Source organism: Choloepus didactylus, chromosome 20 (assembly GCF_015220235.1).
Source record: "Choloepus didactylus isolate mChoDid1 chromosome 20, mChoDid1.pri, whole genome shotgun sequence".
Lineage (NCBI taxonomy): Eukaryota > Metazoa > Chordata > Mammalia > Pilosa > Megalonychidae > Choloepus > Choloepus didactylus.
In genome coordinates, this window is record NC_051326.1 from 12,361,075 (window position 1) to 12,383,573 (window position 22,499).

The 22,499-nt window shown below is 35.9% G+C and overlaps 1 protein-coding gene across 3 annotated transcripts in view; it reads right to left on the reverse strand.

Annotated features, from left to right (window-relative positions):
- ITSN2 (intersectin 2) overlaps positions 1-22,499 on the reverse strand; it is a 202,150-nt gene that overhangs the window by 73,311 nt on the left and 106,340 nt on the right. For 2 of the 3 annotated variants that reach the window (XM_037813289.1, XM_037813291.1), the window contains exons 14-19: positions 20,576-20,716; positions 19,477-19,564; positions 14,603-14,742; positions 13,525-13,605; positions 3,060-3,196; positions 327-463 (exon numbers count right to left, since the gene is read on the reverse strand). In XM_037813289.1, the coding sequence (XP_037669217.1) occupies positions 327-463; positions 3,060-3,196; positions 13,525-13,605; positions 14,603-14,742; positions 19,477-19,564; positions 20,576-20,716 (724 nt within the window). The remainder of the gene's footprint in view (positions 1-326; positions 464-3,059; positions 3,197-13,524; positions 13,606-14,602; positions 14,743-19,476; positions 19,565-20,575; positions 20,717-22,499) is intronic. The other variant, XM_037813290.1, reaches the window with a different exon arrangement.

The following is a 22,499-nucleotide window of genomic DNA, read 5'->3' on the forward strand; positions in this document are numbered from 1 at the left end:
TGAATGAAACACTTAAAACTATTTTATTTCAATTATGAAAACCATGGCAGTGTCTGTTCACATTTAGTTAGTGGTAAGTATCTTCTTTTCTCCATGTTGTTTTAAGATTTCTACACTTAGGCTGAAGCGTACACACTTCTCATCCAGGTTTAATTTAGAAAAGTTGTTTGTTTTTTTTTTTCCCCTGATTCTAAGATCAGCATCTTTCTTTTTTATTTTCTTCTAATCTTTTTTTGCCTCTCAACAGAATCTTCATTTTTTTTTCTTGTTACTTTTGTTGCTCTGTCTTGGAAAAGCAAATATTTTATTTTTATCTGTAACCTTACATTGTTTCTCCTCAACTTTCCGCTCTTCTTCTTGCATTTTTTCATGTAACTTTTCTTCCTGGAGTCGTTTTTGTTTTTCTTCTTCCTCCTTTCTAAGACTTTCTCTCCATAAGTTTTCTTTTCCTTGTTTCGCTTTCCTTTACATAAAAGAAAAAGAATTTGTATAATATCCTAAAAACAAAATTTTAAATGAAATGAAAATGTAATAGATCTGGTTCCTTACAGGCTGCAAACTAGCGAAGGGGTTTTAGTAGGACATTGGGGGGGAAAGACAGTGGAGATCAGGGTTGAAGGGGAAAGTCAGTCAATCAATCAATAAATCAATCAATCAATCCTAAGAGGGATCTTGGACATATCAATGATGACAGTGTGCCGTGGCTGGAGAATACAACTGACAATTTCTCACAGCCTCAGATTCCCTCCTACCAACAAACCTCCCAAACCAAAGAAAAGAAAAAAAAAAAAGAAAAGAAAAAAAATAGTTGAAAAGGAACCATTCGGAAAATAAATCTAAAAGTTGTATTTAAATTTTTTTCCCTTCTCCCCAGAATCTTCATAAGGACTGCCTTTTAGCTCTTATTCCCACTATCCTGTCTAGTCCCTGTTTTAGGGATTCAGTCATTGCTGTGTAAAAGTAAGAAATGCCCCTGGACAGATTCTATCTTTTTGGAAAGTCTTTTTCATTAGCTCAGATAATGGAGCATTCTTCATCTATAGGTCCATGACTGTTTATGTCTCTGTGACATCTGTCAGAGCTGCAGTTTAGTTTCCAGCCAGTCAAGATCATCTATGTTCAGATTTAATTATTTTAGTTTTAGAACTAATGTTCATTATAGCTCTTCCTTACATATGTTTTTAAGACATTACTCAGAGGCAGGGGTGCCATTCAATTTAGCACCTTCCCTAAGCCTCAGCACTATCAGGGTCAACGCAGACTGTGATGAACACATCCCTGAGATCTGGGAGCATTTATGCACCACCAAATTACCAGGGGGTCATCAACCCTTTCTTCTTGTCTCCAAACTATTCTATACTTCATTACCACTGTTCATTACCCCATTACTAGCCTCTCAACTCTTCTTAATCTCTCCTACATCTCTCTACTGCTTCACAGAATGTTTTCTCCAGGAGCTTTTCCTAAATGAAATCTGGTTCTTCTTTGAGGACAATGCTTCTCTCACAGAGCTTACTTAATTTCAATTAATATTTCCTTTCCCAGGTAACCTCCTTTTTGTAACTTTCCCTGACACCCTCCCAAGCTTGGACGGTTCAATTTAGCCTTCATTTGAATTCCCATTGTATTACAGACACCACTATCAGAGTTCTTATCACATATTTACTGAGATAAAGAAAAAGGTCAGAGTTAAGAGGATATAAAATTAGATTTGGTAAAGCTTCTTACATAAGAGTTAGTGGATGAGAAACCGTTCCACAGACAGAAGATGCCTCAAAGGGCAGAGAGACCACATCTACAGTTAGAAAACTTGAATATCACCATTGGTTTAGGACAAGAAGGGAACAAACATGGGCAAATGGCCAAGCAAACCAAGACATCATACTAAGACTCAGCTCTGTGCTGATCAGATTTTGCATGTGCTTCTGTTCCCTTTGATTTCTCTAGTACAATAGAATAATGCGTGAAGATGATAAGTGAAATGAAAATGTGTATTATTAATATGGTCTGTTGGCCTGAAAGGAATTGTGGGCAATGACAAAGAGATATAGATACCTGCATGTGTTCAGTAGAAAATGGAATCTGAAGGGTTCATAAAGACTTATAAAGTTGGTGAGTTGGGTATTTTACATAGCATTACACAAATCATTCCCTTGTGCAATATTAAATGGCACAAGTGGCAGATAAAAGCTTACTTAATTTGAACTTCACTATTTCTACTTCTATATTATTCTAGTATCCCTGTAAGGAACCACAAAAGGAGAGGGCTTGAGTTAAACAGTATTATAGCTATTTGTTTAGCTGTCTGAATCCACCACTAGAATTGAGACCCTATCTGCATGCAGCCAATAGCAACAACTCGGTACAAATACATTGGAAGTGGCTATTTTGAAGCTTTTATGCTTCAAAATTGCTTTAGGGCAATGTGCCTTTCTTGCCTTCCCGGTAACTATCAGCAATTTCATGGCAGAAGAAATGTTGAAATTTGTTAACTGATTATACTAGAGACTGACCCTAGAGAACTTGAGAGAAATAGGAATATATTAAAAAAGGATTTTATTGACCAAAAAAAAATCATGCAAAGTCTCTAAATGAATGGTTCTAGGCTTCAGATAGCATGACTATCTTACTTCTCCTTGCTATAAACAGAGGCAGTCCATATATCTGAACAGTTCAAAGAGTAGATCAACATGGCATTCTACCCTCAGTCTTATCACTATTAAATTAGGTAATTCCTTTTTATGATTTTTTAGGAAACAGTAATAGACTTATCATGGGGAGACAGAAATAATGAGCGTGTATTACATGCAAGGCACTGTATTTGGCTCTTTATCTACATTATTTTATTTAATTCTCACAGTTACCAATGAGGTAGGCCTTAATATTTCTCTTTTTCAAATGGGAAAAATAAAAAGGTAAAGTGGCTTAATCAAGGTCACTCAGGTGTAAGTGGTAGATGAAGAATTCTAATACAAGTTTGGTTTCAAAGTCCAAATTTTTCATGGATGGAACATAAAATTGGTTACTAATAACACTTTAATATAATGAATTTACATTACCTTGCAGCCTCATCTTCTAGCTTCTTTTTCTGTATTAGCTCTGCTCTTTTTCTTTCAATTTCCTTCAGTTTGTCACATTTGATCTTATGAAGTTGTTCAAGGGCTAACTGCTGTGTATTGTAGCTTTCTCTCAGTTCCTAAGGAGAATATGAAAATAAGTCAATACATAAATGATTTAAAGATTTTTGTCTTATGTAATAATGCGGCATTTGCATTAAAAGATAAAAATCTTAAAGCGATTTAAACTAAATAAGAAGACTTAAAAATTTAAAAAATATCTAGATGATTAAAAAAAAAACCTTTAATAAAATAAATATTTAAGCCTTATAGCCACTGAGGACAAATACATGTTAAAATAATTTGTTTTTGTATCAATTCACTTTTAAGGAACACAGAATCTTTAACAAAACATTTGATTTGGTTTTTCATTTTCAATGAAAATAAAGGGGAACAAGTTGCTTGCTAGAACATTTAAAAGAGGAATTTTGTTCAGTCCTGTCTTTGACATATGTAGTTTAACCTAGTTACCTGCAATTTTTTATCCAATGATAAGATCCCGAACTAAACATAGAAGCAGTTATTAAATAATTTAGTTCAAAACTAAAACAGGAAAAGTTGTTTTCCTAAAACTATAACTAGAATGAGTCAAAAAATTAAACAGTAAACAATTGCATACTGTGAATATAATTCCTAGTTCTAAGTCCTATAAAGTATTCCAAAGGGTTCCATACAAGGCTGTCTGACTCCCAAGTCTACAGTCTTTGCCTTTATAGAGCTCAAAGTAGATAAAAGTGACAAAATGTGGGAAACATAAGTGTCTTAAGCAGACACCTGTAATTATCTGTGCCATATTTTATTCCCCTCTTCTTGTAACAGGAACCTTCCTTCCTTTCGGAAACTGAACCCCCTGTACACCACACCCCCTGCCCACTCTATGAGGTTTTCATGAGTCTGTCAAACTCAGTGCTCCTTCCACTCCCACCCAGAAGTAGTCAGTTAATCTAGGCCTAATCAGTCACAGCACCTCACCCCCCCGGCCAGTACGATTGGTCCGAAGGATGCACATATGAACCAAGCTGGCCCAGAAGCCTTTCTTGGGATTCAGATATACTGAAGAGGGGAGAAAGAAGCCTTCTCTTTCTCCGGGATCATTAAACTGGAACAAGGTAAACTCGGAGCTGCCCCACTATCAAGTGGGGCCATCAGTGGTTAAGAATGAAGTCAACACAGAAAAAGAAAAGCAAAGATTAGAGAGAGAAGTGGGGAGAGATGGTCCTGGGGAAACCAAGTCTTCTGTTTCATTTCTCAGTGTCCTAGAGTTGCCCCTATCCAGGAGCTCTTTTTCTTAATCAGTTAGTGGCCCTAACAGTCTTCCAATAATGACCCTCTTTGGCTTAGCTATAGTGAACTATGTTTTAACTTTTACTTAGAATCTACAGAATCCTGGACAAGAGAGTAGAAAAATAAAGCTGGAGAAAAAAAAATTAAAATCTAAAGTAATCAAAGAGACTTCATGGAAAAGGTGGGAACTAGACAGAATATGGATAGAATGTTTTGGTAAAAAATGTTTTTGGCATCCACCCATAAACAACAACAAAAACCCAAACCAAATTAAAACCAAACTTTACTTCTTTTCAAAAATAAAATGTTTCATAGGCGGACCCTATTACCTAATTGAAATGGTAGCTGAGTACACTGTAGTGTCATGGGACTATGCCCAAAATGTCTGAGTTTAAATAGTTGCAATTTAAGTCAATAATAATTTTTTAATGTGGCACTCACAGCTCTTGGTTTCTATAGCTTTCTTGGTTGACCCTTTCTCTATTTTCTATTTAAAAGCAGAAGAATATAGTGGCTACACTCTAGAGAGAGGCAAAGTGCTATAATAATAAGGAGCACTAACCTAGAATAAGACTGCCAAGGTTTAAATTAGGCTCTGTCAGTGACTGTGTAGCCCTTGGAAGTTACTTGACAGTGTCCTCATCTATAAAATGGAGTTAGTAACAGTATATACCTTGCAGGACTGTTGTGAGGATTAAACAAGTTAATACATGGAAAGTGCTTATAATAGTGCTAGATACTTAGTAAATTCCCAATAAATATCAGCTTTTATTATTGGCTGAGATCATAAATGAGGAGAGTAGAAGTCTAAAAGGAGAATAAAAATGAGCAAAATTAATGCCTAAAGTCATACAGTTTTAAACTCTATGATGACATTCACATACCATGAATTCCATATTTATCCTCATTTAACTCAGATTAGATAGCTACAACTAAAACAATGTTTTAGTGCTAATTTACAAAAATATGTTTATTGGGTTTAGGAAAAAATTTTAAGATTAAATGGCTCAGAGGAATTTGAAACAAACAATATTTAATTCCCATTCTAAAAGAAGGTGACTGAGACAGGAAGCACAGAAGAAGCGTTTTGAATAAGCACAGATGAGGCAATGTCAGTCTCAATGAGAAGACTGACCATTAACCAAACCCAGTGTGCCCATCCTTTCAGTTCCTATTTAAAACAACCAACAAGAGGGATCACCTGCCTCCATAGTAGCCTCCTGAATTCACATCTAAAACTCAAGTTTTTAAAGAACATCCAAAGTAACTGAGGGCTAGAAGGTAAGGCCAGAATAATGAAGTCCCAATGGAAAGGTTTGGGATATTCCATGGAATTACTTCCCATGCTCAGTAACAGAAAAAAGAAAAGTAAAGATAACCTATAATGAGGAAAGGATCCTCCAGAGTCTCCTACTAAGTCTAAATTTGAACTGTAACTTCTATTTTCAGTTATTTTCTAAGGAGGTTTTATTGGAAGCCTTGGATATTTGAAATGGGGTTCCTCCACTGGGCAGACACAAGACAGAACAAGTCCAATAACTGGGATTTCCATGTCCAGTAATGGCAGACTAATTTTAGTAGAATCACCTTCCTGTCAAGAACTAGAAAAATTGGACAAAATATTTTTTAAAATATTCATTTATAGGTATTGGAGAGTTATCCAGGCAGAGGGGACTAGGGAAGCCAAAAATCTGGAGAGAAGGAAAGTTCAAAAGAGATGAGAGTGACATTTGGTGCCGCTTCTTCTTCTAAGAATTTGCTCATTTGTAAGTCATGGCTGAGAGGCTGAGAAGCTGAGGAAAAAGTGGCGGCTATGAAGCTGAGCACTGCTTCTGGCTGTCTTAAGGCAATGAAGGATAAAAACTGGAATTCACAAGGAAGAGTCCTAGTAAACATTCCAGGCTTTTGGTTGTGGAACCGAAGGATTCGAGGGTGAATAAGAAATAGACCAGCCCAGCTCTCAATCAATCCAATCCCTGACTGGAATAAGGTGATCTGTCCCACCCTGCCTGCCTACCTGCCTACCAGAAGCAAAAATAAATTCCCTTTGGAGGAAGATAACCTCATTTGGGGTCTAAAATTATCTTTTTAATTTTTCACTCAAAAGGTTAGGCATTCAACAAAAAATTACCAGACATACCAGGAGTCAAAACCATATAACCAAGAACCAAGAAAAACATACAACAGAAACAGATACCAGAGAAGAACTTTAAAACAAACATGATTAATATGTTCAAGAAATCAGATGATAAGATAGGGAATTTCAGCAAAGAAATGGAAATTATAAAAAAGGTATAAAATGGAAACCCTAGAACTAAAAAACAACAGAAATTAAGAACTCAACAGGAGAACTCAACAGCAAATTATATATAGCTGAAGGGAGGTCTACTGAGTTATAAGACAGGTGAAAAGAAAATATCTTGATTAGATCATAGAGAAACAAAAGAACGGGGGGGGAAAAAAAAAAAGAAAAGAGTATAGCACAAGAGGCACAGTGAACAGAGTAAAAAGGTCTAACATGTATTTACAGACCCAGAAGGAGATTACAGAAAGAATGGGGGAGAAGTGTTTGAACAGATTCTGGCCAAGAACCTTCCCAAAATGTCAAGTGACATTAAGCCACAGATTCAAGAAGGACCATGAACCCCAAAGAACACCACCACACCTAGGCACATCATAGTAAAATATTGAAAATTAAACACAAAGAGAAATGCTTTAAGGCAGCCAGAGTATAAGATTTATATCACCCTCAACTTGACAGGTGACTCCTTAATATGAAAATAGAGAAGCCAGAAGACAATGCAATGTCATCTTCAAAGTATGGAAAGAAGGCCATCCTAGAATTCTATACTCACTGAAAATATTCCTCAAAAATAAAGGTGAAGTAAAGAGATTTTCAGAACAACAAAAACTGAAAGAATTCATCACGAGTAGACTTGTATTAAAGGAATCCCTAAAGGACATTCTTCAGGCAGAAGAAAAATAATCCCAGATGAAATCAGTAATTACATTAAAGGCAAATAGACTAAACTTTCCAATTAAAATAAAAAAATAGACTGGGTTTTAAAAACTGCAACTATATGCTACTTAAAGAGATATAACTTAAATATAAAAGCACAAATACATTAGAAGTAAGAGGATGGAAAAGGACATATCATGCTAAATCTAACCAAAAGAAAGCTGATGTAGCTAAACTAATACCAGAAAAAGTAGACTTTAAGGTAACAAGCATTTCTAGGTAAACATTTCATAATAATATAAGGGTCAACCTGTCAAGAAGCTTTAACAATTCTAAATTTGTATGCACCTAGCAAAACAGCCTCAAAATCTATAATGAAAAAATAACAAAACAAAAGAAGAAATGACAAATCCATAATCAGAGTGGACGATTTTATCATGCCTCTCTCTGTAACTGATAGAACAAGCAGACCAAAAAAAAAAAAAAAAAAATCAGCAAGTCCAATCATCTTGTCTTCACTCTAGAGGACAGGTTCTTAACCTGGAATCCACAGACCTTCCCAGGTGTTTTTTAAATAGAACTCAGGGAGATTCATGAACTGGGATAGGAAAAAAATTAATCTTTACTCTCACTAAGCTCTATTCTAAATTAAGCATTTCCTACAATTCCACATTTAAGCAACAAACCACAATAATACAAGCTGGTGTACTGTGACTTTTTCACCAATAGAAATCACAGATATTTTTATATTATACTACAGATTACTTGATATATAGACATTACATACCTCTGAACTTCAAAATCATGATTTTGTCGATAGCTTTTGTTAATTTGTTATTAAAGAAGCATCACAAAACTGATTTTAAAATATTTTCTGACTCATAATTAGTTTTCTTTGTAATCCTATATATTTAATTTTATGCATTTACAACATGTTCTGAGAACGGATCCAGAGATTTCATCAAACTGCTGAAGAGTCTATGACACTAATATGGTCAAGAGCCTCTGCTTTAGAAACAAATGTTTATATCCTACACCCTCCAGCAGCTCTTGAGGCCCACACCTCCTACTATTATGCCCCACCTTGAAGATAACAGGTTCCAAAGATAGACCTGGAAGTCTCTAAAGGAAGAAAATACTTCCTTAACCCCTGTATTATGAGTTTCAGATATGTTTTCTCTAACATCTAGTTCATAAGCTCATTCAAGTTTCTACTTACAATCTAAAGGACCAGTGTTCCTGATCCCCGAATTTAGTTAGCCTTGTGCTAGTTTGAATGTATTATGCCCCTCAAAATGCCGTGTTCTTTGATGCAATCTTGTGGGGTCAGTCATATCAGCGTTGATTAGATTTTGGAACCTATTGATTGAGTGTTTCCATGGAGATGTAACTCAATCAACTGTGGACAAGATTAGGTAATCTCCATGGAGGTGTGGTCAAGCCTATTCAGTGTGGGCCTTGTTTAGTTTACTAGAGGACTATATAAGCTCAGACAGAAGGAGTGAGTTTGCTACAGCCAAGAGGGACACTTTGAAGAATGCACAGGAGCTGAGAGAGGAGCCGATGGCCATTGAAAGCAGAGTTTTGCTGACTCTGGAGGTATTAGCCCAGAGTTTGCCCTGAAAAGCTGCCGCCTAGAGAGGAACGTCCCAGGAGAAAGCCATTTTGAAACCAGAACTCCAGAGTAGGCACCAGCCATGTGCCTTCCCAGTTAACAGAGATTTTCCAGACGCCATTGGCCATACTCTAGTGAAGGTACCCGTTAATGCCTTACCTTGGACAGTTTATGGCCTTAAGACTGTAACTGTTAATCAAATAAATCCCCTTTATAAAAGCCAACCCATTTCTGGTATTTTGCTTAATGGGAGCATTAGCAAACTGGAACAGCCTTACTGCCACTTATATAAGTCAATCTCTTACCTTTCCACCTGGAGGGGTTTCACTAACATAGGCTACCCCAGATCCCTGGGAGCACATAAGAATCTAACCCACTGGAATAGACCACAATTCTGTTCCTGACAGATTCTACTTTCCGTCTAAGGAAAACTATTTACCCAATCATTACCCAGAAGTCAAAAGGGGTGACTTTCCAATGTACTTAAAGCATACAGGAGATTCAGGACAAGTCCTTCTCTATTAAGAACAACAAAAATATGTATATAACAGTAACAGTTCACAAAGCATTTTCATATATATTTTATCTTACTTGATCATAATAAGACTTTGCAAAGGCGGCAGAGCAGATATTACAATCTTCATTGTGTAAATGGACAAACCAAAATTTGGAGGTTGAAGGACAAATAGTTACACAGCTAGCAAGTGGCATGGACAGGACCAGAACTCACTTCTTCAGATTCCCAGGCCAGTACCTTTACATTGCACCTCACTGCTAAAGATGGGATAATGTGTGAATTTTCTTGACAAAATAATGGCCTGCCAAATGTCTCATCTTTGAACTACTGGTTTTGCTAATTGTCTTGGAGTATCTTGACCAAAAGAGTAAAATTTTCATCAATCCCGTATATGTATATTCTAGGATCTAATAAAACAAAATGTTCTAAGATAAAGAATTTATATTATAAATATTATAGTTCTGTAGTTACCACAAGTAGCCCCAGCTACTCCCCCTAACCCTAACCCCAAAGGACCATAGCTATGAACTATGTGCCAGCTCTCCTCCAAGACCATCAGGTCTAATTCCATCTCACCTGCCAAGAGACCTAGTCTTTCTTTTCACCCTTTATCCCCTGAATTTTCAACTCTATAGTGCTGTTGATCACCTGGTCTGATCCAATCCTCCACCCTTCCTCTCCTCAAATCCCTCCACTGTCCTGGAATTGCCTTCTTGTAATGAGAGAACTCCCACATATCCTCTAACCCTTCTCTGAATGGAAATTCTCTTACCTTCTTGCCCTCTTGGCTTATCATTCAGGACACCACTGTTCCTCTAGTTCTAGAACAGTTTCTCATGCACTCCATTTACACCAAGGTCAGGAGATAACCTTAATATTTTCTTTACTCTTCACTGCCATTTCCAGGACACTATCCCTGCCTCATTCCTACAAACTCCATGCTCTTTTAGGCTCATCCCATCCAGCAATACCATTCTCTTCTTCTTTCTTTACTGTTATCTCCCAGTCTCCTAGTTCACTGATCCTCATTAATTCATCCTCAACATTTTCCAAATCTTTGACATCCACATATATGCCTCAGGTACTAACTCAAATCTCAAGATGATCTTCTCACCTTGCGATCTTTTTTACTATACCCAGTCCATCATTCTCATTATTATACTCAGAATCTTGTCATCATCAGAAACAGACCTACCATTGACCAAACATCTCATTTTTCAAATGTAACTTCTTACTCTTCAATCTTCTCTTATACATGGTACATCTATTTCAAGTTTTTTAACTCATTGAGACTTCCATTTTGATGACCCCATCATTCTTTCTTTTTACCATCAGCACCCCTTCCTCTCCTTACATCCCTTGTGTCAGGTTCATATTTTAGAGTTCATCTTTATCATAATTCTTTTGTCAAGATATTTAACTCCCTTGTTCCCTCCTCTTTGCCTATGTGTCTATTAAAACAGCTTCTCTATGTTTATCCCTAAGCAGCTGAACACTGGTAGAGAAAAAAATCATACAATTAGGCATGCTGTTTCCAATTTAAATTCATGATCTCCAACTTCAAATAGACATTCAACATTGTTCAGCTCACCTACTATTTTCCTTTACAAAATGTGCTCTACCCCATCCCCAAGATACCTATTTCATGCCTACTTTTCTCTCCTCAAACTTCATAACCTTCCATACATTCTCCTTAGTACCACCTAAAAACCTTGCCTTGTTAAACCATCAGATTGTAACTCACTCATCTTTCTAATTTCAAATTAATAATAACTTCCTGCATCTCCACCCATCTTATTCTGATCTGGGTTGAGGTTATTCCATATTCTCAACTACCAAGCAAGATTTCTTGAAATGGTCAAACTTACTTGATTTTAAGTCTTGGAGCTTAACAAATTTAACTGCATCCACACCTATCTTCTCCCCATACGTTACATTGGAAGAAGTATTCTTTTCATCTAATCTTTCAACCTATGCTCTGAATTCTATCATAATCTGTTCCCCCAGGGTCTATGCTCTATCAGTTTACCCCCTTTACCTTTTACATATTCAATCTCAATTTCAATCTCTCTCTCTCTCTCTCTTGTCTCTCTTTACTGTCTTCTTCAAGTCTCTCTTAAACTAAACAAAGTCTTCCTGTGATGCTATGTACTCTTCTCCCTCTCCCCTTGTGATGGTTAAGTTCGTATGTCAGCTTGGCCAGGTTATGGTATCCAGTTGCTTGGTCAAGGAAGCACAGGCCTGATTGTTACTGTGAGGATATTTTGTGGACTTAAATCACCAGTTAAGTTGATTGCATCTATGGTTGATTACATCTACAATCAACTGAGGAGACTGCCTTCAACAATGTGAGAAGTCTCATCTAATCAGGTGAAGTCTTTAAAAGGAGAAGTGATAATTTTAGCAGTCAGAAGGGAGAATTTCCATCTCTACTTCAGCCAGGCAGCTTCTCCTGGGGAATTCATCAAAAAGCTTCATCACAGTTCCCAGCTTGTGGCCTGCCCTAAGAAATTTGGATTTCCCCAGCCCCACAGTTATGTGACACAATTCCTATAAAAAAAAAACCTCATTATATTTACATAATACACACACATACACACACTCACACACACACCTCCTGTTGATTCTGTTTCCCTAGAGAACCCTGACTCCGCCAGTTCCTTAACTCTCATTCATTCCTGATTCACTGCCATCCAGCTTCTGCTCATCACTCAACTGAAACGGAACTTTCAGCAATGTCTCTACAGATTTCCTTGTTGACAAATTCAATGGATATTTTTCAGGACTATGTTAATTGATCTCTCTCTATCATTTTATAATGCTGACTACAGAAGGCCTCTCTTCTTGCTTTTCAGAGTGGGTTTCCTGACCACTCTCACAGTATAGTTTTCTTCCCCCTTTAGTTTACTAAATTGTCTCTGATGAAAGTATCAATAAGCCATGAAAGGCTGGAAGGCAGGAAGCAGAAGGAAGTAAAACAGACAAGAATAAACCGCTGGCCTGTGGAGAAGCAAATGTTAACAGAAAAAAAATCAGACTTATGTGCGCAACACAGTCCACAAATTATCATCAAGCCTCATTTTATAGCTGAAGGAACTTAGATTTAAGGTTCTGTGCAATCTGTAGCATTAGTTCTAAGACCAGATAACCTGGGCACTCATGTCACAACCATAAAGGCTCATATATGGGACCTCTGCTGCTACCATCTTCCCAATTTGCCTTACCTTTGCTTAGGGAACAAACAAGCTCTACTTACGTTCCTGTCTTCACTGTGGGAGATGCATGGAGCTACCCTATGGCCATACAGTTTAGTAATGAGTAGAATGTATACTCAAAATCAACTAGAGTCAGCAAGTGGTAAATAAAAAGCACCTTTCTTTAAAATATATTCAAATAGGACTTTTGAGTATTTTAATACTCTGTGTGCTATACATGGCAAAGTGAACTGTTTATTTAGACAAAAGTTTTAAGCAATTTAAACCTGAACTGTAAGTATCTCTAACTATGAGGCCTAGTAATTAGATCCAACCCAAACTGCCCTTTCATTATTAGTTTTTTAAGATTTTCCTTACAGGAGCATTAGGATGCAGCCTAATGTATACATGACATAAAATTTCCTTAGATTTTAGAAAGCCTGTTTCATTTCAAACAATGATTTTCAGTGTTATCAGTAAATTATTTAATCTCACATTCCTTTAGCTTTTCTTTGAACTGAACTTGTAAACATCCCATCAGTTAACCCAACTCGCAGGGATGGTGTAAGGGAACCAGGTAATATTTCTGAGTGTCTTATGTTCCTTATGAGAAAGGCTACTCTGGGCCACCTTACTGATTTCTGGCATTAGACTCAAACAGGCAGTTAGACAGCAGAAGGATATTCAAGCAAGCAGAAAGAAAAAAGGTCTATATTGTATGTGTTATTTCAAACAAAAAAACTCAATAAATGCAAAGAATAGTCTCGTTTAAAAAAAAAAAGGAAAAAAAAAAACAGTAAAGTAACTAAAAGAAAAGGATCTAGATATTAGAAAATAACCTTAAGTAAGAGGAAGAGGTTGTTGAGACAGCTTAGCAGAGACAAAAGGCACTGAAGAACAGAGTCATCCATATTCCCACACTGTAAGATAAGGCAGATAAAAAGCCAATTAAACTATGTACAAATTTAAAAAATATAATGTAGGGGAAATAACCTGGCTGGCCTGTCTCCCATCAATGATAAAACGATTTGTTTTTTCTATAAAATGTTTTTCTACAGAATATATGCTTTTGTCAAAAGTCTTGTTAACAATATTCATGTCAAATTTCTCCTGCCAAACTGAAGCCACCATAATCTCTTTTTTACAATCATGCTGTTTATTCAATATTTGGTATTAATGTTATTCTAAATAAATCAGCAAGATAAAAGCCATATGAAGAGACAGCTGCCTGAAAAGCTATACTTTATTCTCAATTAGCAAAAGAATAACTGAGGACTACTCCCAAATTTGAATTATGTGCCATTAGTCTGGTTTTTATCTTTATCTTCTTTCATAGGTACAGCTTCAGTATACAACCAATATTGTACAGAATGATAAAACTACAAGCAAATTGTATATATTAGACATACGTTCTGCCACTGCAGCAAACAATGAATCATGACCAAGCAAAGTCTATAGTGCCAGATTATGGTTTGGTTTTCACTGATTAGAGCATTATTTTACATAGGTTAATTAAATTGTATCAAAGAGACAAAAAAAGATTTCAGAATGTTAAAAGGAACTTCTACAACTAGAACTATTTAAACTTTTCCATACTTTCATTTTAGAATAGTTGGCTAAGACCAGTTCTGTACTATTAACAAAAGCAATTGTTCTTGAAATGCAGATGCCAATAAAAACATCACATAGTCATCAAAAACTGGAAAGTGTGGTAAATGGTATGTTCAGTGACATGATACAATGTTTATCATATCTATAGAGGACATTAAAAGTAATCTGGCAACTCCAGTATAGAAATTGTAATATAAATTATTAAAATGTCCTACATATAACAATACTAGCTTTAGGTATTCATTCATTAAATCAAAATAAGGATGGTAAAACTAACTAAAAATGGATATAATAGAAGACAAATACCTTTAGTTGACTGTTAAATGAATCCATTTCTGATAGTTTAGATGCGGTTTCTTTCTCAAGAGCATCTAATTGTTCTTTAAGTCTTTGGCATAACTCTTCCTTTTCTGATGACTTTTTATGAAGTAAACTGATCCCTGAATCTGAAATACAAACATCAGGCAGTTTACATTTGGTAGAAATTCCTAGTCATTACCAGTAATTGACATTCAATGCCTGGTCAAACTGGTATAACTAGAGATAGACAAAAGAGGTACATGCACAATGGAGACCAGCAGAAGAGAAAAAACATGGTATTCATCCCCCCTTCCCAGATCAATATTCTGGGAAGGGAAATGGCTAATAGGCAGTGGCTCTGCACTCAAAAAGACCAAGATTTGAACTGTAGCTCTGCCTTGGAGAAGGCATTTCGCCAACCTGATCATCAGGCTCTCCCTCTATATAATGGGCATATGCTGGGGAATGAATCCCATCCCCCACCAAAGGGAGGGGAAGTCCCAGGGTTCAGGTCCCAACTCTTGGCCCTGTGGGTGTGGACCCACTATAAATAGGACCTCTTGAAGACGTTACTTAAATTAAGGTACGGCCTAAGTGAAACAGTTTGGGCTTCAATCTGGATTACTGGAGTCCTTTACAAGCAGAATGAAATTCAGACAAAGAGAGAAGGAAGCCATGGGGAGCAGCCAGAAGGTGGAAGTCAACGGAACTCAGAGGAGAAAGGAGAGGACATTACCATGTATGTTGCCATGTGACGGAAAAACCAAATAACCCCGAAGATTGCTGGTCAGCCAGAAGATAACACCAAGAGGAAGCAAGCCCTCTAGTCTTTGAAACCCCAATAAATTCCTGTTGTTAAGCCAATCCATTGCATGCTATTTGTTTTAGCAGCCAGGGAACTAAAACATCATACCACCTACCTTGTTAAATGAGATCATGAATATAGAGCCATTAGTACAGAATCTGGTCAACAGTAAGTACTCAATACAGCTAGGGTTAGAAAAAGCCTTCTATTTATTCTTATTCCCTCACATGTAAAGGGAAATAGTCACAGCAGGGATTCAACATACATTACTAACTGGATTTTTAAATAATATTTAGTTTACGAGGCAAGAACAGAGAGCTTCCTTTTATGTGACCTTTTCTTTCAAATTCAAGCAGTGATAGAGAAATTATGTGGAAATATATGATACAGATTGTATTACAATATATTAAAATAGCAACATTACTATTTAAATACTTATTTTAAAACTTTATTGTATTTTTAAAACTTCAGAAAGCCAGATCAAAATTAAATACGTATTTACATTCAGAATGTGCATATTCAACTTTTATTTCCATGAGGTTTTATTGGGATCATATTGTCTACATTGCATTGCAACTTGTTTTAAATTTAATAATACATCTTAGCAATCAGGATATACATATCTAATTAATTCTATAAAACTGTTTCATGGTTGTCTACATTATGGCTAGTCCATAATTTAGGTATCCATTCCTTTTTTGATTGATATTTAGATTTTTCTGATTTTCTACCATTGCATAAAAGTGCTACAATACATATCCTTGTACATACATGTTAACACACATGAGAAAATATTTTATAAGGCTGGAAGGCAAAAGAATCTCTCTGTAAAAGCATACTTTAAATTCTGACAGAAAGAAACTACCAAACTGCCCTTCCAAAAGGCTATACTAATTTACAATGACACCAACAGTACCTGTTTCTGCATACCCTCATCAACACTGGAACCATTAATCTTTTTCATTTTTGCCAACTGGCAAAAAAAAAAAAAAAAAAAAAAAGAAAAGAAATCTTACTGTCATTTAAATCTGTATTTTCCTGAAAACTAGTGAAATTGAATGAGCATTTATTTCTATATTCATTGGCCATCAACCATGAATTGCCTTGTCTTATTCTTTGTCCATTTTTCCATTGGGTTGTCTTAATATTTGATGTTTAGAAGCCCTAAATTCTTATTATATGTATTTCAAATTTTCAATTTTTTTTGTCTTTTGTCATGAAAAATTTTTTTATTTTTATGTTGTTTAGTCTGAAGATATTTTCTTTCATGGCTCTGTGTATTATTTAAAGAGATTTTCCTCACACCAAGATCATATGTATTCTAATATTTTTTCTAGTTTTACTTTTTATGTTTACACTCTTATTTTATTTAGAATTTGCTTCTGTACATGGAGTAAGATAGAGTTTCCCTTCCTTCCCCTTCAGATAATTAATTATACCCAAATCACTTATTGAAAGGCCATCCTTAACCCACTGATATTAAATGACAACTTCACCTTATCCTAAATGGCCATATATTCATAGAACTGTTTCTAGACTTTCTATTCTGTTCCATTGTTCTTTGTTTCTATTTCTGAACCAATAACACATTATTTTAGGTTCTACAGCTTTAACAACTTATGTTTCAATATCTGATGTGACTCAAACTCAACCCTTCTCCCCACCAATCTTTTTCTTTTTCAAAATTCTGCCTAATTTTGCACATTTCTTCTTCTATATGAATGTGTGCATTATCTTGCCAAGTTTAAAGGAGAAAACTGACCTCTTTATAGTACTGAGTTAGTTCATTCTATTTATTCTGCAGTCTTCTATGTATATCAGTAAAGTTTTACAGCTGTACATTTCATGTTTACTCATAACAGTGAGAATGCTAATGCGAATAAGATTTTTTCATGGCATTTTCTAATTAAAAAATTCTGATATACAGTTAAGATACCAATTTTTATATGCTGATTTTGTATCCAGGCACCTTGCTAAATTTTCTTATATGTCTTATTATGTTTTCTAATAGTTTTCCAGTACTCCAATAGTTAATCATTAAATTAAACATCTCCTAAATGCAAGGTACTGCACTAGGTGAAATAAAAAAAGAATTAAAAGAAGAATAAAGCATGGGTCCTATCCTAAAGTAGTTCAGAGTCTAGTTAAGTTAGGAGACAAGCAATGTAAAAAAAACAGCAGAAATACAGTATTCATTCTTAGTATCCTCCAAAATGAGTACCACTAACAGTGTATGTTTTAATGCTGAATTCAATTATATTATGTATATGAGCACTGTATTAAACTGAGAGAAAAAGAGACAATATGTTAGTACAGTGGACTTTAAAGTCAGATAGACCTGAATTCGAGTACTCCCATTGTACCTTCTCAGGCAACTACTTTATCTCTCTGAATGCCAGTTTCTCTCCACTGCACAATGGGAAGGACAACTACCTCCCTACCAGGGTCATTGTAAAGATTAGAGGAAATAATACAGGAAAACTGCTTAGCACAGTGGTCAGCACATGGCTGGCAATCTTAAATAATAACTGGTATGGAGAAAGGTCTCTGAGAGATGCAGGGTACTTTTAAAATTCCAAACAAAAGCTTCCTACTTTGCATTGGACTATAGTAAACAAAAATGAAAACAAAAACAAAACAAGCAAACAAAAAATAGCATTCTACAGGGAAGAGTAACTCTATCAGGTTGCCAGTAAGACATATTCCACATTCCATCACAATCCAAATAGTAGCAACAATGATGATGATGAGGATATACTTTCCACCAGTGCGCAGACCAGAAGGGTTGGCCCATCCTACCTCTGGAATGCCTATAAAGGGATGGGGTGGAGCCAGATATAGTTTGAAAAGGAAAGAAAACAGCCGGGTGTGAGGGAGACTGTCTGAGAAGTGACATGGACAAACTACATCAGTGGAAGGTGGCACACATAACAAGAGGAGTTCACAAGAGAGAACTTCTCTATTCCTGGTGTTTTTTCCACGTGATGGGCCCTTCACCAGTGCAACATTCCCAGCTTCTTTCTGCCCCTTCACTAATGGTGAGCTCACCATAAGGACCTGGGCACGCATAGCCTGGCCCCTCCTTATCCCTTCTTTTCTTGAGCTTGAATTGCCCACGAGAAGCCTGCATTCTGCTTTGTTATGGACCCCATGTTTTGCAGGAACAGCTCTACTGCTCACAGACAAACCACACTCTACAATATCAGCTTTATCAAAAATGAGGTGGTATTTTGTGTCTCTTATGTCTTGCTCCTTTACCTGATTTCTCAATTTGTTCATAACTTGAACAAAGAAGAAGGATGCCATTTATTGGACCTCTTAAATAGCGAACAGTACAGTAAAGAGCCCTGGAATGGAAAGACTCAATGGGAGACATTTAGGATACTTTAATTAGCCAGTTCTAACACAAGATTTGCAGATTTGCTTTTCTTTAAATAAACTTTTCTTCTGCTATGCTGTAATTGGCATGTTATTTAATGTGGAGATATTTTCAGTTTTCTGGTTGAGACTCTGGTCAAGAAAAAATCATCTTGGAGTATTTTCTTCTACAGGTGTCAAAGGGCCAAGATGGTAAAACTCTTTGCATGAGTCACACAGTTAGGTAACACAGAGACTGGGAAGGGCTTACCACTCTCCTCAGGCCTACCATTGTTGTACACAGTCACCCTAGATCCCCACAGGCTTCGTCCCATAATAAAGAGTTCTCCTGAACAATTCTTTTACAGTTGGTGCAGGGTTTTGCCAAAATGCACAAGTAATCTTGTGGGAGAGTCAAACTTAGATCTTTTTAATTGTAGTCTAACATTTTATTTGGTTGATATTTGAATTATATAAATAAAAATACTATCAAATAGGAAGCTATACTAAAATTATTACTTATGGCTACTGTGCTAAAAAATTGGCCTAAAAATGCTCTAACATCTATGCCAACATTTTTCATATTATTTAGAAATTTTTAATTAATGGGCCAAAAACGTTATTATAATGGAATAATGCTGTTTTAAAAAGTAACAATATAACTGATACAGTCATCAGAAAAGAATAAAAAAAGGCAAAACAAACCTTGAAGACTTACCAGGTGTGTTATCAAACTGCATATTTTTAATTCTTTCATTCAGTAATTGCTTCTCAGGTACCAAATAAATAAATTTATCTTGATATTCCTTATAAAAAGAAAAGTAGTAGCTGATTAAAACTCTGTAATGCTTTCCAAAAATATTTTGAAAAATTAAAAACATGATTTAATCACTCTTGAAACACAGTATAGTAATAAACTGCTTATGACTTATGAATAAACTACAGTGGAATTGTGTTTGATTTAAAATACAAATTTTTAAATAGAAATCCATTTCTGAGCAACTGACTGAAATTAAAAGACAATGAAGAAAGCACTTGTAACATGGGAGTGTCTTGAAGTCTTACAATTCTCAGCATGCTAATGGGTGACAGCAAGCATAAGCTAAGAAGTGCCTCTGGTCACAGCATCTGCGCTAAATGGTATATGTAAGCAGGCCAGAATTAATCCAGAATGAATGTGTATATCCCAAAGAAGGACTAACAACTCATTGATAACTAGGGAAGCCAAGCTTAAATCAGACAGGAAATATTATTTGGCTTTTGTAGATGTACATCTGCTGTGACAAAGTAAAAAGACTACTTGACAGTCCATACAGGAAGAGAAATAAAGGAAGGGGACTCTAGAGATGTGGAATGCTTCCAAAGTCCTCATTCTGCAAACAGCAACAACTGAACCAGACCCTATTTCACAGGTGAAGAACAGAATTACAGGGCCCTGAGAGACATAGTCAATATTTTCACCACAACTCTGAAAAAAATAACTTTAAGGCAAAATTTACTAATGTTATTAGCAATGACCTATTTTAATGTATAAGCATATAAACATTTTTATTAGAGAGTTAAAACTCAAAGTGACAAACTTCCACTTATGTATAAACATTAAGGAGAACATAACCAGATGTCTGTTACAGAGTTTTAGGAGGTATGTAGGTTTCCTGATATTATATACAAGATTGTGGGCGTTTTCATTCTTCTAGGAAACAGGTCCAATAGGGATTCAAAGGGGTTCATGATCCCTACAGTGGAAAACCAGTCTATTATTAAGAGTTGTTAATAAGTATTAGCATATAAAGACAATTCAGCAGCAAAGGACTTACTTGAAGTTCTTGTTGGAGTTGCTTGATTTCCATAATTTCCAAGTCACACTGCTTATCTAGAACTTCCAGCTCAGTCTTTTGAGTTTGCTTTCTGAGTCGGACATCCTGAAGTCTACCTGAAATCTGCTGATGTTTGCCATTCTACAGAAAGATCATATAAGTATACAGTAACATAAAATGCTAAGGGGAAATGTTCCTAGCAAGAGAATAATATTTTCAATCAGTTAACATCTTTTAAATGTCATTTATCATTTGCATTCAGTCTGTGATAAACGTCTAAAACTAAATGGAGTTATGTTTTAATTTCAGACAGTATTGACAGGAAACATGACCGTTCTGTGAGTGCAAGAACCATTATGTTAAGATGACAAAGCACTAACATAACACATTGGATTTTTTCTGAATTCAGAATTTACAAGGCACTAATTTATATATTAATATCAGAGACAATCTCACAGACTAATGAGGAGAAATAAATGTTTACATGTGATGTTTAGCATTACCTTCTCTTAGTTGTCATTTCTATCCTCAATGTTGCTATCTGATTTCACCTAATTAAACATTGTCCAGGAGGACCTTTTTGGCCACAATTCTCTTCTCCTATGCCAACATTCCTTTCCTTAAGCAATAAGTCCCCTTTCCTCCTCCTCTCCTGAGAAGTACAAAGGAAACCAGAGAGCAGAGATTCTCTAACGGAATCAAGCAGCAGCGTGAGGTGGGGTGGAGAGCATGAGACCCTTAGTTAAAAATTACTGACAGTGACAGTTTTCACTGAAGAGTATGTTTCATACTTGAGAAATACATGCTAAAAGAAATACGCCTGTGTCTACGCTAGAGTTCACATTATTATCTTCGGCATAAATAAGGATAGGTTCTGGACCTTCCCAGATCTGCATGTTAAGCTATGTGACTCCTACTGCTTGGTGTTACTCCAGTTCCTAAGAAAAAAATAATCAACTATAAGGTCTCTTCCCATTATATTTTTAAGGAAAAAATTATAGTCCAAGTAGCTGCACAAAGAGGTTAAAGTTCTTTAGGCCTCTTTTGTAGTACTAGGGCATGATTAATAATTGCTGTAAGCTTTTCTATGCATTTGAGGGCATAATATAATGTATTTCTGACTAAAGATATCCAAATAATTTTTAATGTAATTCAAGTCATCAACGAAATAAAATGTTAGATTACAAGCAAATAAGATCTAAATTTGGCTCTACTACATGGTTGTACATGGATTTTTGCAAAACCCTACAATACCATGGGGCCTGTAGGATTCTAGGGTAGGAGAAGAGTGTGCCCTACCCAGACCCTTTACATAATCTCATCTTGCATCTCGAACAAAGTCTTTAAACAACTTGGCCCTCTGATATCTGCTGTGAAAAAATTGGTAAGTATAGTGGCCAATAGTACTAAGAATCATACACCTGCAGAATTGGAAGGCATCGTAAGAGACTGTTTAGGTCAGCAGGTTTAAATCACTTTCCTTTTAAGCAATAGAATCCTTTTTTTACCAAACAGATCTTAGATAAAACCCAATAAAAATAAATGAAATATATGTGGAACTTCTCTGTTGCAAAGTGTGGAAAGAGTTAGGGAGAGGAGGGCACTGTCCTGGAGCCTTTGCTCCCCTCTCCTACTTTGTGGTTATTCCTCTATAGCCCATTCTCCAGAGACCAGAGTGAAAACTGGAACTTACTGAGCCAGCTCAACCTTTTATTTTATAGAGGGGTAGGGTGAGGCACAGAGAAGGGAAATGTCTTGCCCAACAGTACCCAGCTGAGATTACAACATAATTATCAGCATTCTGAGTTCCTCAATTTTTCAGTAAACCATACTGTCCAGTCTGTTAACAGCACATATGAAAATGACTACACACAAACATAATTTATTCATGAGATATTTTTTAAATTGACATTTTTCAACAAGT